General features: G+C 37.2%; 1 protein-coding gene across 3 annotated transcripts in view; it reads right to left on the bottom strand.

Moving 5' to 3' along the window:
- Window positions 1–15014, bottom strand: part of KIDINS220 (kinase D interacting substrate 220) — a 74131-nt gene that overhangs the window by 23612 nt on the left and 35505 nt on the right. For all 3 annotated transcript variants that reach the window (XM_072926380.1, XM_030270076.4, XM_072926379.1), the window contains exon 22: window positions 13356–13518. In XM_072926380.1, coding sequence (XP_072782481.1) covers window positions 13356–13518 — 163 coding nt within the window. The remainder of the gene's footprint in view (window positions 1–13355; window positions 13519–15014) is intronic.

Raw genomic sequence — 15014 nt, 5'->3', positions numbered from 1 at the left:
CATTAGCTGAACAATCTTACCCTATTTTCCAATTTGTCTGCTTTTTAAAAGCAACAATCTTTTTTTATCTTTATTTTTAAATCCTCCACAGAAAATAGAATTTTATATACCACAGGATTATTCCAGACACAAAACTGGCAGATTTACACAGAATACGTAGCATTTAATGTTAAGAAAAATAAAAGAATTGAGAATCAATGCTACATGCTTGAAGTAAGTGCAACTCCATTGCATTAAAAATGTATTTCAGCTGCACTAATCTTTCAATCTGATCTTTTACGATATTCTAGCCATTCTACTAAGAGTAGAATTAACAAACTCGTATAAATTTTACCAGAAAACAATGGCCCATGTACCTAACAGGCAGAGGATACTGCCATGCCATGCTATCATAAACAGTGTCTGTGAATAACTTCATTCACAGTGAAAGGTTACTTTATAGCACAGGAAAAATGTAACAACTATAAAGCATAAAAGCAAGCGTAGCCTATTCTAACAAAGGTTCTGCAGAATAAGTTGTGATGGCACATTGTCCAGATGGCAGCTGGATTAGCCACTTTAGAGAAGCTCAATGTATGTTAGACTTCAGAGACTCCAGCCTTAAGAGAATAAAGGTGATGCTTCTGTGAGAAGACACTCAAAGGTTACAATTTCAAACAATGGGAACAGTTCATTCTCTGGCAGAGTTTAAAGAAATCAAGTAGAAGCTGAAAGTAGTCCTAACCTCAAGGACTGAAAGGTCAAAAGGAAAAAAGTAAGAACACTAGCAGTATCAAAGTAAAACTTGTATACTCCACTGAATCTGAGAAATGCCTATTTTACACTAATATTTAGCTACTACCTTACGTTATTCCATTTAGCCTTATATAAAACTACAACTGACTGTAAATGTGTATGTTTTAAATCAAACATCAGAATGTGAAAAAAGCCAAGATCCTCAATGTGCTCTTTAGTTATATATATTTGTTACATATATTTACTCTTAGTATTTTAGACTGGAGTTCAACACTGGAAAAGTAAAAATTAAGTCACTTTTCAAGTCAGGAACTAAAGAGTTAAAGAGTGGCCTACTTCAACACTTCAATCTACAAAATAAAAGCCAAAAGAGAATGTGACAGATTTAAATAAAACACACAGCTGATGAATCACATGAAACAAATTAGCTGATTTTTAATGCCAGCTCTACTTAAGTCTGAATGCGAACAGTGTTCCGAATACGATGAACAAAGCTACTGTTCAGAAGCCAATAGCCCACTGCTGGTGTGCAGATTGAAGTCTCTATTCTAACCTCCTGAGCTCAATGTCTTAAACTATGCCTTTGAAAGAAATATTTATGTAAATGATAATCTTTTGGCAAAGAGCCACAAAAACCATACATGCCTGCACTTCTCAGATAAAAAAAAATAAAAGGTTAGCATTTAAAGCACTTTAGAAGTTACTTTTTCTAAAATACAAGCACGCAGATCTAAAATTAAAGCACTGTGAACACACTTTTTTCATTCTGGGGCTAGATTCCTGAGGCAAAATAATTATTTTTTAAATCAGAAACATCAGAAAGTGTCAGTGTTACAGACTGTTTCCAGGAGAAACTACTTGAATTTAGAAGGAATGAAGCTAAAACAAAACATTTCATTGATTGAAGCGAACCTTAAAAATTAATTCCACTACTCTTCACATCACTTTCCCATGAGAAGCTGAAATTAAAAACTGCTTTCATTCTGGAGTAAGTTACATTGCAACAATAATGAATTATTCCTGGCTTTCCCCTCAAATATAGACAATTTAGTACAAGTACACAGAGGCACATCATCTTATCTTTCATTCTTTAAATTAGATTCATATTTGTTCTAATTATGTTCATCTTATACTTCCATGACTGACTTAGAAAATAACCGACCATGGTCTGACAGTGTGTCCAGCACTGAATGTTGCCAGCATAACTCAGAGGAAGGTGCTAGGCTATGGCACCTATTGACCATCTCCTTCACTACCCTGCTAGGTGGTGGCAAAATGGCAACGGTCAAAATCAACCACCTTCATCCACACTGGAGGCTGCACTGGAGGTGCCCACTTTGCCTATGCCACTGGTTATGTCAGGCGCTGGAACATGCCAACAGGATTTACCCACCTCTTCCCTCCACCAGAGGTTTTGGGGCAGGTGCTCAAGGCTGGCTCTGACACAGCGCAGCTGAGTAACCAGGCTGTGGTGACGAGAGCTGAGAGGAGCCTCACTGCAGGGCTCTCCTGCCTGAGCTAAGAACAGCTTTTAAGCTCAGACCTTTGCCCTTGGCCCTCCTCCAAGCTACATCTATGCACCTTTGGTCTTGACCTTAACCATTGGCTTAACATCCTGTTTTGACCTGTGCCTTGTGGCTACACACACCACAGGCTGTTTGCTGTCCCTGGTTACTGTCACTGAACCTGCTCCGCTCTTCCCGTCTGGCTACTGAGAGACTGCTCCCCTTGCCCACAGGGCTGTGCCTGCCTTGCAGCCCTCCTCAGCTCCCAGCTCACCTCACTCATGGAGCAGAACCCTGCTGTTCCACACTGGTGGAAGGTGGATTTCTTTACAAGCCCTCATACCATGAAGGACTGTTCTCTCTGCTCTTTCCAAACCTCTCTCCTCGAAGGCAAAAACAAAGAAATGCTTCAAAGTGATCTTTGCACACCTAGGTTTTTTTTCCTCATGTGTTTTACAGGAACAAGCAACTGCATAGACAAGAGTAATTTAACTTTCTCACTCCATAAAAAGCAAATGACTTAATTAATTGCTATTAAATAATAGAGCAACAGAAGGCATGAGCATGAAGGCATGTCATGTTTTATCCATCATGGGCTTTTTAATTTTTTCCTCTCAAGATAGTTCAAGTCAAAAATGTTGCTTAAAATAATGAAATAATTTGTCTTTAAAATGAGAAAAAAATTTCTACAGGTTTGATACTGAGAAACACAAAACTAGAATATCTTGGCTGCAATGGAATTAAATATGAAATTTTGATGCTTAACAGTCTGTTAATTAGATGCCTGATCTCTAATATCTAATAATCAAATCCTATGCTTTGCACTGAAATTATTTATCCTACTCTTCTCGTGTCTGGTCAATATAGTGACAGTGTTAAACTCACTCACACAAATTGCTCCAGGAACTTTGCAGTACTAGCAAAGTATCAGCAACTGTGCTACAACTGTTCTCTCAAACTGAAAACTGCAACAGGTCACTTGGACACTGAAAAAGAACATTCACTTATATGCTTATTCGTACAAAGACAAGAATAAAAAGTCATCACACATTCAGTAATATAACATAAGGGAACAAATGCTTTATCTTTAAAAAGACCAAAAAAAGAGAAAGCTATAGTTTGACATATCTATATAGACAAAAATTCAAGTCCCCTCAGCGCATATTAAGCAGAAGAGACTTCACTGAACAGATGCAATAGCTATTTAAAAACTTCTATTACCATAGGTATTCTGGAAAGCTTGCTTTGCAGAACTGACTCTATTCAATTCAAGTACCAGCAGATAACCCACCTCTCCTCAGTGGTCCTGCTTTTGATTATTTCAGAAAGGGAAAAAAACATACTGATGCTTAAAAGATTGGTATTTATTAAACTACTCTCCCACACCCAGTATCACACACTGTCACGAAGCCATATTAAAAAGTTCTGTTCTTTAAACAACTCTCTGGCACACTTTATGATTAAAATAAAGTGTTAAAGCAGTTACAAATGCCCAGATTCATTCACAGCTTTGAAGTGCTATCTGAATTACAAAAGGCAAAAGAATTTTAAAAAAGGTGGGCATCAACCACCTACTACTCAACTGGTACACTGCCTTTTAACACTGAGACCACACTATTAGCACAGTAAGAAACATAATAACTTTTACGTGACCTGCATTTTAAATAAGAGGCAATAAAAGGAAACAGAAAAACAAAAAGGAGGTTAAATATTTTAGAAGTAATGCCTCACTGTGAGGTCTACAATACCAAATTGTCTACTTAAAGGAAGTGATTTATTTAAACCTGGCCTGGGCAAAGATGATTGCAGAGAACATTATCATCAGAGTGATGAATGTGGCACCTTCCACGGCTTTTTCATTTTTAATTTCTGTAATCACTAAATAGCTACACTTCTTAAATTAATACATCAATAGGCATTAAGCAACTCACAAATCCCTCAGAAGTTCATTTCACCCTTTTTCTTAAAAGGTATTTAAACAGTGTCAAAACTGGAATTAACATAATAACCTTCCAGAAAAGTTACATTTCAAGGATCTTGCTCAATTTTAACATTTAAATTTTCTACAGAATTGCTGAAAGCATGTAACATACTTTTCTAAAAGAATAATTAAATAGATATTTGTCTAAAGCACTGTAATGAAAAAGTAAACAGATAATGCTTATCTTCCATTTTTATTTTACCTCTTTTCTTCTTACTTATGTATATTAACAAAAAAACCTCAAATGATTTAAACAAAAGCTTTTAGCTCAACACATAATTGCAACAAAATTACAATAATTGTACCAATTAAAATAATCCTGAATGAACAGTTTGTCATCTTAATGTTCCAATGGTTTATAGAAGGATCTACTTAATTAGCTGAAATTGCTTTCCAATGTTAGTATCAAATGTCATTTGTTAAAAGTTGAACGATTTTGAAAATAATTTAACAAAGCAATTTTACAAAACACCAAGAACCAACATTTTCTTTTCAGCTGAATAAAGCAAGCAGATGTATCATCAAATTGCTATAAAAATAAATGAGCCTTTATATGGAGAAAAATAAATTTTACTACTAGTGCTACAGAATACTATTTTTTTATGAAATCAAATTCTTTAATAAAATAATTTCATATCATTTATATCTTGGTGATATTTTTAGTATGCTATAAATATACTTTATTAAATTGAAGTAGTAAACAATCAAGGAGAAATAGTCCATCGTACATGAAACAGAAAAATGTTTTAACCTAAGTGATTTCTTAATTTGATTACCATGGCTGCATTACACTGATCCTGCATCCTGATCTGAATCTATCAGGAAAACGTGGCACCAGTGAAACCATTTTATAGAACTCCAAATTTATAGTAATGAATGGCTGTTTCACTTATAACTATTAGTTTCTATCAGTTTAATTTCAAGAAAAAAGGAAAAAAATAAAAGAAAAACCATTCTGTTGTTGATTTCAAGAAGGGGTAACTTCAGTAAAGACTGGGAAAAAACCCAAGCAAAATCATATACCAGTGCTGAAAATGGACTAGAACTGAAGGAATTAGAAACAACAATTCCTTCTACTATTGATAAATTAGACAAAGCATGTATATTCCACAATTTGGCCCTTGGAATGCTATGAGTTGCAAAAGCAGTAAAATGAAAATAAAACATGAGCTGTGGCCTACTAAGATCCTTTGGATCCGTTCACCCCTAAACCCACTCCCCCACCCCAATAAAATGCAGAAAAAAAAAGAAGAAAAAGAAGAAGGAAGAAAAAAAAAAGAAAAAGGAAAAGGAAAAGGAAAAGGAAAAGGAAAAGGAAAAGGAAAAGGAAAAGGAAAAGGAAAAGGAAAAGGAAAAGGAAAAGGAAAAGGAAAAGGAAAAGGAAAAGGAAAAGGAAAAGGAAAAGGAAAAGGAAAAGGAAAAGGAAAAGGAAAAGGAAAAGGAAAAGAGAAAAGAAAAAGGGAAAAGAAAAATGGAAAAGAAAAATGGAAAAGAAAAACGGAAAAAGAAAAAGATGCTGAATTAAAGAAAGCTGTTATGCTATTCTTCTAAATTTGGTGTGTTCTGCCTCGGCACGTTGTATTGCCATCCAATTTGCCATCCATCATAGGTAGGCATGCACACATATGTGCACAAAGACTTTATCACAGAGGTTAAATTAAGCCCAAGTGATGGATGAATTACATGTTGCTAGGTTTTAAATAATGGTTACCTATAACTCTGAGAAAAGTATAACCATTTTCTTGTCCTGAGAAATCTCTTTTTTCAAAATCAAAGAGTTCCTGATTTCCATAGTTTCTCTCAGCTTCCCAAAAAGCATATTTTCAAGGAGATTAAGGAAGGGTGGAGATCGTAATCTGAACAGATGGCTCCTGAGTTTCTTCTATCCTGAGCCAAGCTCTTCTGTTCTAATATTTTTAATAAATACATAAAAATAGTCACAGAAATTTAGGGACCATCAGCTATTTGCAAATATTCTCATAAAAAATCAGAAAGCTCTGCATTAATATTCTGGTTTCCTCAAAGCCCCCATCTTAACACCCCAGTTTGGTCACAGTTCAGGCAAAGAATGACAGGTAGGACTGTCCCTTGTGACATCAAGCCCAAAAAGGAGATTAACATCCAAAGGAGCCAGTACGAAGCACCTGAATAGAAGGCTGTGTGAACACCTGAATTCTGTAGCATTAAATAAATTGTATATTCAGTCATGGGGAACAAGCACCCTCCCCTCCCCAGCATCTTTAAGCACTGATCTCATGGTCTCTCTTAGGACTATCTCCTCAGATACACCAGCCATACACTTCTCACAGTTTCAGCAGGCAATGGCTAGAATTATATTCAGAAAGATACAGAACCTAGATCCTAACCCCATAAGAGAGAGGACAATATTTACCACACATCTTCCTAATGCCTGGGTGAATGTTCTACCTATGTCTGGTATCCAAGCACAACCATGAGGAAATTCTCATGGATTGTCATCAACTACTGTCTTTTTTGTTTCCAAAGGGCCCTCTGTAACAGGCAGATCATTAAATTGCCCTGATAGCCTGCAGTGTATTCCCTGCCATTTTTCTTTCCAAAGGTCAACTGGAACTTTTCTATAGTGGCCTTCCTTGCCTGCCTGGACAACACATCTTGCTCACCAGCAGCAGAAGGTTCCTGCAACTTGTCACACATCCTGTCCCAGCACTTGGTATAACTAATTTAAACACATTTATCTTAAAGTAGCCTTTGCTGCTGTGCTTTGTGCTGAACCTCATTTAATCCTCCTGCTGCAAACATGCTCAAACCGCATTTTTTTTGTCCTTTAATTGGCTTTTTAAGGGCTTCAGTTACTGACTGAATAGGTTCTAGGTGCAAGGTAGGCCTTGCTTTAGCAATTCTGTGCATTCACAATAGAATTGTTTCAGAGCAGAACCACTGATTTCACAGGACCTTCAACAGCAAAAATTCAGATTGTTCATAGTTTTTCAAGTGTCTAGAAATTTACAATCATTTTCTGAAATGCAGTACAAGACATTATTGAACATGCAGGTATATGCATGCCTGAAGTTTCACTTTCAATTGTATAAATCTTACAGTCCCGCTACTAACAGCTCTAAGAAGTGGCAGATTGGTAAACCTAGAGGAGAACTGGTCAGCTCATAGATACAGAAACTCTCTCTAATACCTCTGGAAGGACAAAAGCCTCCAGAAGGACAGGCAAGAGAGTTACACAATTATTTTAGTGATTTCTAGGAACATTTTCCAATTGACAAAGTACTGCAGGCTTTGATTTCTGCCATGATAAATAGGGTACAAAGAGAAAATCAGAGAAATCAGCAACAATTTATGAATTCCTTTCCTTATTGCAGATTTACTGCCCACCACTGTGTTAGCAGGATTACAGATGAGATTATTTTCCCCAGTAGGGTATGATACCTATATCCACAATGACTTTGATCTGCAACTTACAGCTACTTCCACAACCCTCTGTGATACAGTTATCCTGGTTATATGCCCACATGGCATTTCCTCCCTCTGTCAGACCACTCACAGCTATGTCAAATAGCACAGGAATTATCTTTGGAAAACTTGTGAGAAACCTGCAAGTTTCTCACAAGACACATACTCTTATCTTTTGCTTCCTTCTTTTGTTTTCCTGGGGCAATCAAGCCTGTTATTATCTTAGATTTTAATACATTTAGATGTTTCTGGATCAAGATCTTGCTTAAAATGTCTTAAATTTCAAAATAGTTCCTTGTCTTCTTCCTATGTTCATTGAATCTGTTGAGAATTTATTTTCTTGAAATGTGTTTTTTTTTCCTACAAAAGCCACAGTGACTTTTCCCAAGATATCATTTATTTAGATCTGACACTGTCATTTATTCTGGTGCCATGGATGCTTTACTTGCCTTCACAAGAGAGCACATTCCCATAGCTGGCTAATTTACAAGTCTGAGAAGTCTCAGTTGCAAACATTCAACAGAAACTTGCTTTAATCTGACAACTTAATTCTCTAAGAAATTTATTTGCAGAAAGCCCACATATATTATTTCACCTTAGAGCTTTAAAAATTTGCCTTTTGCAACTTCTGTAAACCACTTTGATATTACACAAAATTGACTCTTTACAGTAACATAGAAGAGAATGCACACAACATAAATGTAGATAAATATTAACTCTATGTCATAGCTATAAATAAAATGGCAAATATAATTAAATTAGACCAGTATGGAGAGATGGGTAATGACAGCAGTGAACTTAACCACTGAAGAACCTAAACACAAAAGGGGAAGGTGTGACAAAATCAGAATTAAGAGCTTAACCTGGTAAGGAGAGAGACTACATGAAAATCCTGACGATGAGAGAAGGCAACACATTACCTGAAGGAGTAAATATTACTACTAATAAATATACCAGGTAGAAAGCAAGACCAACTAGACAAGTAGAGATAGAGAGGCTGAAATGAGAGGCTAGAAGACAAGAGAGAGATGATACAGCAGGTCACTTTACGGAAGTATAAACAGTAAAGATTTTTTTTTTTGAGCATATAAACTGAAAGCAAACAAAGCATTCTCTTTTCAAAATTTGCCACAGTGACAAAGCATGGGCTGGTTCCCCTCTAAAAAAGATTGAGAGCATAGAGTCTCTACCTGTTACTATAAGGGATTTTAAGTGACTGCAGTTCATAAAGGTTCTTCACAGAGGTGTGCCTGTATCACAAATTGAAGCCTAATTTTCTTTAAAGGGTTGGGGGGAGGGGGGGAGTTATGTTTTAGGTTGGGTTTTTTTTTTTTTTTTTGTTAGTTTGTTGTTGTTGTCATTGTTGTTGGTTTTGGTTGTTGTTTTTGGGGGGAAGTCTGTGTTCTTTTGGTTTTGGTGGGGTTTTTGTGAGGGTGGTTTTTCTGTTTGTTTGTTGGGTTTTTTGTTATAGACCCTGGAAGAAAGTCCCCAGTAAGATATTCAGTAGGTTTTTCATCTCTGCATAGTATGAAACAGGAAAGATACACTTCTCCTGACAGATCTGGTTTCTTACTCATCAATTTAGTTTGATATACTTCACAGTATCTACAGAAAAAGACAAATTTACTTTCCCCTACAAGCCTTCATAACAAGAATATATTAGTTAGCTTTATTTTTAATGACAAATTGAAGCACAGAGATACAGGTATCCTCATTTAGTTACCAAATTGAGGTATCCATTTTTTCCAGAATACTCCACCAACTGAAAGCAGAGCTCCCAGTAGCTCCAGATATAGCTCTGAACACTGAGTACTTAGCAATTTCAGCCTACAGAACCATAAGCTGAACACCACCTCCCCACAGAGGCACGAATACTATCCAAGTGAAAGGTACTATAGAGGTGACTAGTCCAGCATCACACAAACTCTGACTAATAGCTGTGGAACAGCACTTCACTGTCTTACTTTAGTTATTGCATTCAACTCCAACAGATAGCACTGTAATGTAGCAGAAAATGGTCCTCTCCTTTACTACAGCTTGCAAATTTAAATTCTGGACATTACAAGATGGGAATCTCATGGAGGCAAAGTAGCACATAATCATGGAAATCATATATCATTGTGCCTGCATAGAGGGGAATTAACTAAAAACTGTATTTATTCTTTTGCTTCTTAGTGCTTGACTACGCGGCTCTTTTCGTTTTCCTGTGTTGTGAAGATATCCCTTTCTCCGGGAAACGCTGAAAGCCACGGCGCTGGCGCCAGCGCTCCCCGCGGTGTGCCGAGCCGGGAGCGCCACCTGCCGGCACCGCGCCGCGCTGCACGGCCCCGGCGGCGCCAGCGCTGCCCCGCGGCAGCGGGGAACAGCCCGGCCCGGGGACACAGCCCGGCCCGGGGACACAGCGGGGACAGCCGGGCCCGGGGACACAGCGGGGACACAGCCAGGGACACAGAGGGGGAACAGCCCGGCCCGGGGACACAGCCGGGGACACAGCCGGGGACAGCCCGGCCCGGGGACACAGCCGGAGACAGCCCGGCCCGGGGACACAGAGGGGACAGCCCGGCCCGGGGACACAGCCGGGAACAGCCCGGCCCAGAGGGGAGGGCACAGCTGTAGAGCAACACGGGGTTCACCGGCCCTGTCGCACCCCCAGGAACACACCGAACACACCCAACCATCTACTCCTCCGCTGAAGGGAGCTGCAACTGCCCCGTCCAGTGCGGTCACCCCCTGCTCCACCGTCTGCAGCGGAGGGGAAGGCAATGCAGAGTTCTCACTGCAAGGGAATCCTGGTGATTCAAAAGCTTTTTAACACATGATATTTTAAAATTTGGAATAGCAACTGTAATATCAAAGGATTCTCTTTACACAGGGAACGCAATCAAGTGTGAAACTCTTACATTTAACACAGAATCTACAAGGTTCCTTTCAGCAAAGACATGTCCAAGCAGCAACCCTAAAACTGCAGTGTCACAATAAAAAGTAGTTTGACAAAAACTACTCAATACTAGGAAAACTAAATATTCTTGATTCTGATGTAAAATATCAAAATACTAAAAAAAAACCCTTGAAGAATAGAAGCAGAGAACAAGTAACATACTCAGTACAGGAACAAGCTACATAATTATCAAGATCTATTATCTATTTATGATACTCCAAATGGGAAAGCTGCTGTATAAACTAATAAAACTTAGAAAACTGAAACTGAAGTTTTAAAAGAGGAACTAACTTTGAAATTATAGTGAAACAGTTATTTGAATCAAGTTACTTTAAACAGTTACAGATAAAAAAAATAGTAATGACACTAATGACACAGAAAGGATTACTTTTGATAAAACAGAATTTTTAGAGATCTAGATAATCCCAGAGAAGAGTTCACAGATCTTTTCACATTCAGCATTTGGTAAAGATGATCACCCAGACAGATGAGACCTCAGCTTTGTCAGTAGTTCAGGAGAGTTACATATTTAGTTCCTTACACAGGTTCAACAGAAGGGGCTGAAGGACATCAATTCTCTTCCTGAGCACTTAGCAACATTACTGTTAGAAAACTTTTTTCTTTAATTGTTAAGAAGCTAAAGAAACTAAGTGTTTTAGCTTTATAATTTTCATATAAAATAATCCTGTTGCTGTTTTTTTGCTCAAGAAAAAATTCTGAATATTGGTCTTGTTTTCCTTTTCCTCATTTTTCTGGTATTGCAGGTAGAATACAAACAGCTTCCCTTAAAAGATGATTATCACCTTCCCTTTTCCAATACATTGTACAGGGCTCTTCACTGTTTCTTCCCATTATATACTCTGGTTTTAAACACTAAAAAATTAATGTACACGCTTTTAATTGTCAGTTATGAACTAGCAGTCTACTCAAATGGCTGTACCACTTCCAAACAACCTGCACAGCAAGAGGTACAACACAGCAGCAGTCATGAATCTCCTCCACACCTTAACTAATAAACCATGACACGTTCCAGCTGGCACTAAGCATCAACAGCTCAAGTGTATGTGCTAACAACAAACAATCCAGAACCCAAGTTAGTTATTCATATTCACTTGTGAATGTCCTTTTATTTATGCTGGTTTACTAGGATTTAATATCCATAAATACTGGAATTACTAGCATCCACTTATGAAAATAAATCAGGTCTCTAATACCTCCTCTGGTTTATCAAAAGACAAACACTGTTATGTCTTCAAGACAGCTTTGGATGTCAATCATCCCAAAGTGATTTATTACTCTGGATGCCAATAATCAGAAAACTGTAATGAGTTTGTTGGGGAAATATTGAAAACATAAAATTGTGAAACATCTACACAGAAATTAAAATAAAGAGAAGTTTGAATGAAAAGCATGACAGGAAAGGGAATTCCTGATGATTCTGTCACATAAACATTTGTGACACTAATTGTGTGAACGCACACCGGAAAGATGGGTTCCCTGCGCTTTACCTTTGATTTCACATGTATATTATACTCACAGAGGAAATGCAAAACTCAAAAACTGGGTCCACACTCTAGAGGAGAGTGTTTTCTAATCATGCACTTAATTTACCAGTGAAGTCTAGTATTTCTAAAACCTTCTTATAGCTTAAAGCCAGTCAACTACTTCAGTCTACCACTTCTCTCTTGATCTTGTCTTCAATCCTTGGCCTCATCATGCCCAATCCAACCTTATCCCTCTGCCTTCTGAGATTCCTGTATTCAGATCCTAACTGCACTTCAACTTTTCTTTCCTAATACAACTCATTCAAATCTTTCTCAAACAATCCTAATTCCATTCTCAACATCTCAACTGTTCTCAGCCCACCCCAGACCTTTACACAGTTCATCTCCTACTCCTTGACTTTTACTGCAGAGCACACTTCCAGTATTTTCTCTCCAAACTCATTCCCCAGGACCCTGCAAAATCTCTAGATTTTCTGGTAATTTGTTCAATCAGTCACCATCTTCTCTCTTTACCTCAGCTGTTCTTTTCATTTGATTTCAATTATATTTTCTCCAAATCAAACCTTTCTTTCCTCTCCCTGACTGACTCTCAGATTCTGCTTTTCTTCTATAGGCTCCACTCTCAGTCACATTTCTCTCTTCCATTCCTCCCACAGTCACAACCCACAAATCCTTTCTTACAAGCAGAGGATTCTGGAGAGAGATGTTCACTGGCAACACAGGGCAATTTGTCCTCAGTAGCAATACCTAGATAGCTCTGTTGGAAAGCAACTATTAGCAGAAATGGAGAAAGTCATGCTTATTTTTCACATTCCGAACTGCAGCACATGGCTTTGCTATAGCATACCTGCTAAGCACAAAACCTTTAGAGATTTTTATCAGTAAGGCCAGTTTCTGCTGAGCTTATATCGGATTAACAAAGAAGTGGAAAACATACCCAACTTGTAGCTTGGCCAAGGTAAAGATGAAAAGGATATCAAAAGACAAAAGTACAGTTAGTTGCCTGTGAAAGAATACCTGTACAGTTCTCTGTGGTTTAAATACAAAGCACTCATTCATACATGGTGCATCAAATAGCAATGAAACTCACTTAGAAGTTTTCAAAAGTCAGCAGAAGAGGGTAAGATTGTGGGAATTTTAGACTACAGCCTGATAAATGTTTGAAAGCCATGTTTTTCTAGTGATCATTAATAATGATCTCTATTTTAATCATTGAAATTTTACACCATCACCAGAATAATGACTACCTCTCATAGATGGTTTTTAGAGTCAGGTGATCTGGAACACCCTCAGTCTCTTCAAGATGCAGGATGAGCCATGATGTTCTATATGGCCACTGCTCTGTGAGATTGATCCAACTTGCCAGTCTGTCCCAATTGAATGTGATTTGATTGGCTCTCAATAAACGACCTAAAGAACAAGGAAGAAGAAAAGAAAACATAGAGCATTTTTTTCCTCCCTTTTGAAAGATACCTTTTTTCCCCTCAAAGTAACAACTATGCTACTTTGTTATTATCGGATCTGTGAACTTCCTCCTATTATATTTTCAGCTCAGTAAATTCAAAATCACTGCAAGTTGCACCTAAAAATATAATTTTACAGTCTAATAAAAATCCTTGCAAATACTAGTCAAAATATGAGACTCTCCAAAACTGTCAACTTCAGCCCCAGTTTAAAAACTAATTACTATCATCCTGCTACTGATTAATCTTAACTTACTTCAACCAAATTCAATAAAGATTTTCATACAGAATTAATTTCTCCATCTAAACACAGAATTTCATGCTAATACTTTGACAGATTTTCTATGCACTGGCATATGAAATGCAGTCAAAACAAGCATACAACTGCCAACTTCAATAGCCAATATAGTAAAATTCAAACCTATGAAAAAGACTGTTTTAAGTTAGTAAGGCAAGGTATAAATTACAAATAAGTTTATTTTAAAAATCAGAAAAAGTTAATGCTACAATTTAGGCATTTGAAGTTTCAGCAAATTTTCTGTAAGTCCTTTATTAATATCTGTAGTTACATGTAACCTACAGCCTGAAGGCTCTGTTCCTAAAGCTATTTATGAAATCATCATGTCTAACCACAGATTATACTATACTAAAAGTCTTCTTGCAAGGTCTTTTTTTTAGTTTGATTTTACATCTAACATTTTGTGATTTTGTTATACTTTCATAACTGCACCATCATTTGCCAAACCAAGACAGGTTACATGCTATGAATTGCAGTAACAAGTCAAGAGACAGCACACTTATTTAAAACATTAGCCCAGAATTTGAGGTCTGTTGCAGATATATGCTCTAAAGTATACACAGTGTGAAAAGTAACTCAATTTCTTTTCCCTGGGTAGCTGTAGGGCTACCCAGTGCCTTCTAGTGTCTGTAATAGAAAAAACACTGTATAATCACTCCTCATTCACTTACTACATTAAACACGTTTTTATTAAACCTCTGTAAGCCCTTTTCTAGTTATTACCAGTTTTTAGATTTAAGAGATACCAATGTCTTGACTGTGTTTTACTGAAGAAAAACAGATGAGAAAATGCGTTCATCAGTCTCACACAATCATTTAGGGAAAAACAACTGCAAATACTCATAGCAAAAATGAACAGGATACATACTTGGTTTCCCCCCCCAATTTACATTTTCACATGTCATTACTACAATCTTTGTTTACACCACAGTATTATGAAATTGAAAAATGTAATTTTCTTATCCCATTTCAAAATCAAAACATACATAATTTCCTAAAAATGCAGACTAGAATCAGTTGCCTCCCAACTGAAGTCAATGAAACAAAAGATATTACATATCTTTCAAATCCTATGTAGAATTGTCAATAATTTTTTCTCACATTCTGGAAGAGTTTGCTTCAGAAGGACTTTCAAAAGCAACATA

Source organism: Taeniopygia guttata, chromosome 3, assembly GCF_048771995.1.
Source record: "Taeniopygia guttata chromosome 3, bTaeGut7.mat, whole genome shotgun sequence".
In the NCBI taxonomy this organism is placed as follows: domain Eukaryota; kingdom Metazoa; phylum Chordata; class Aves; order Passeriformes; family Estrildidae; genus Taeniopygia; species Taeniopygia guttata.
The sequence above is the reverse complement of the archived record's forward strand: the minus strand, read 5'-3'. Positions and strand labels throughout refer to the sequence as shown.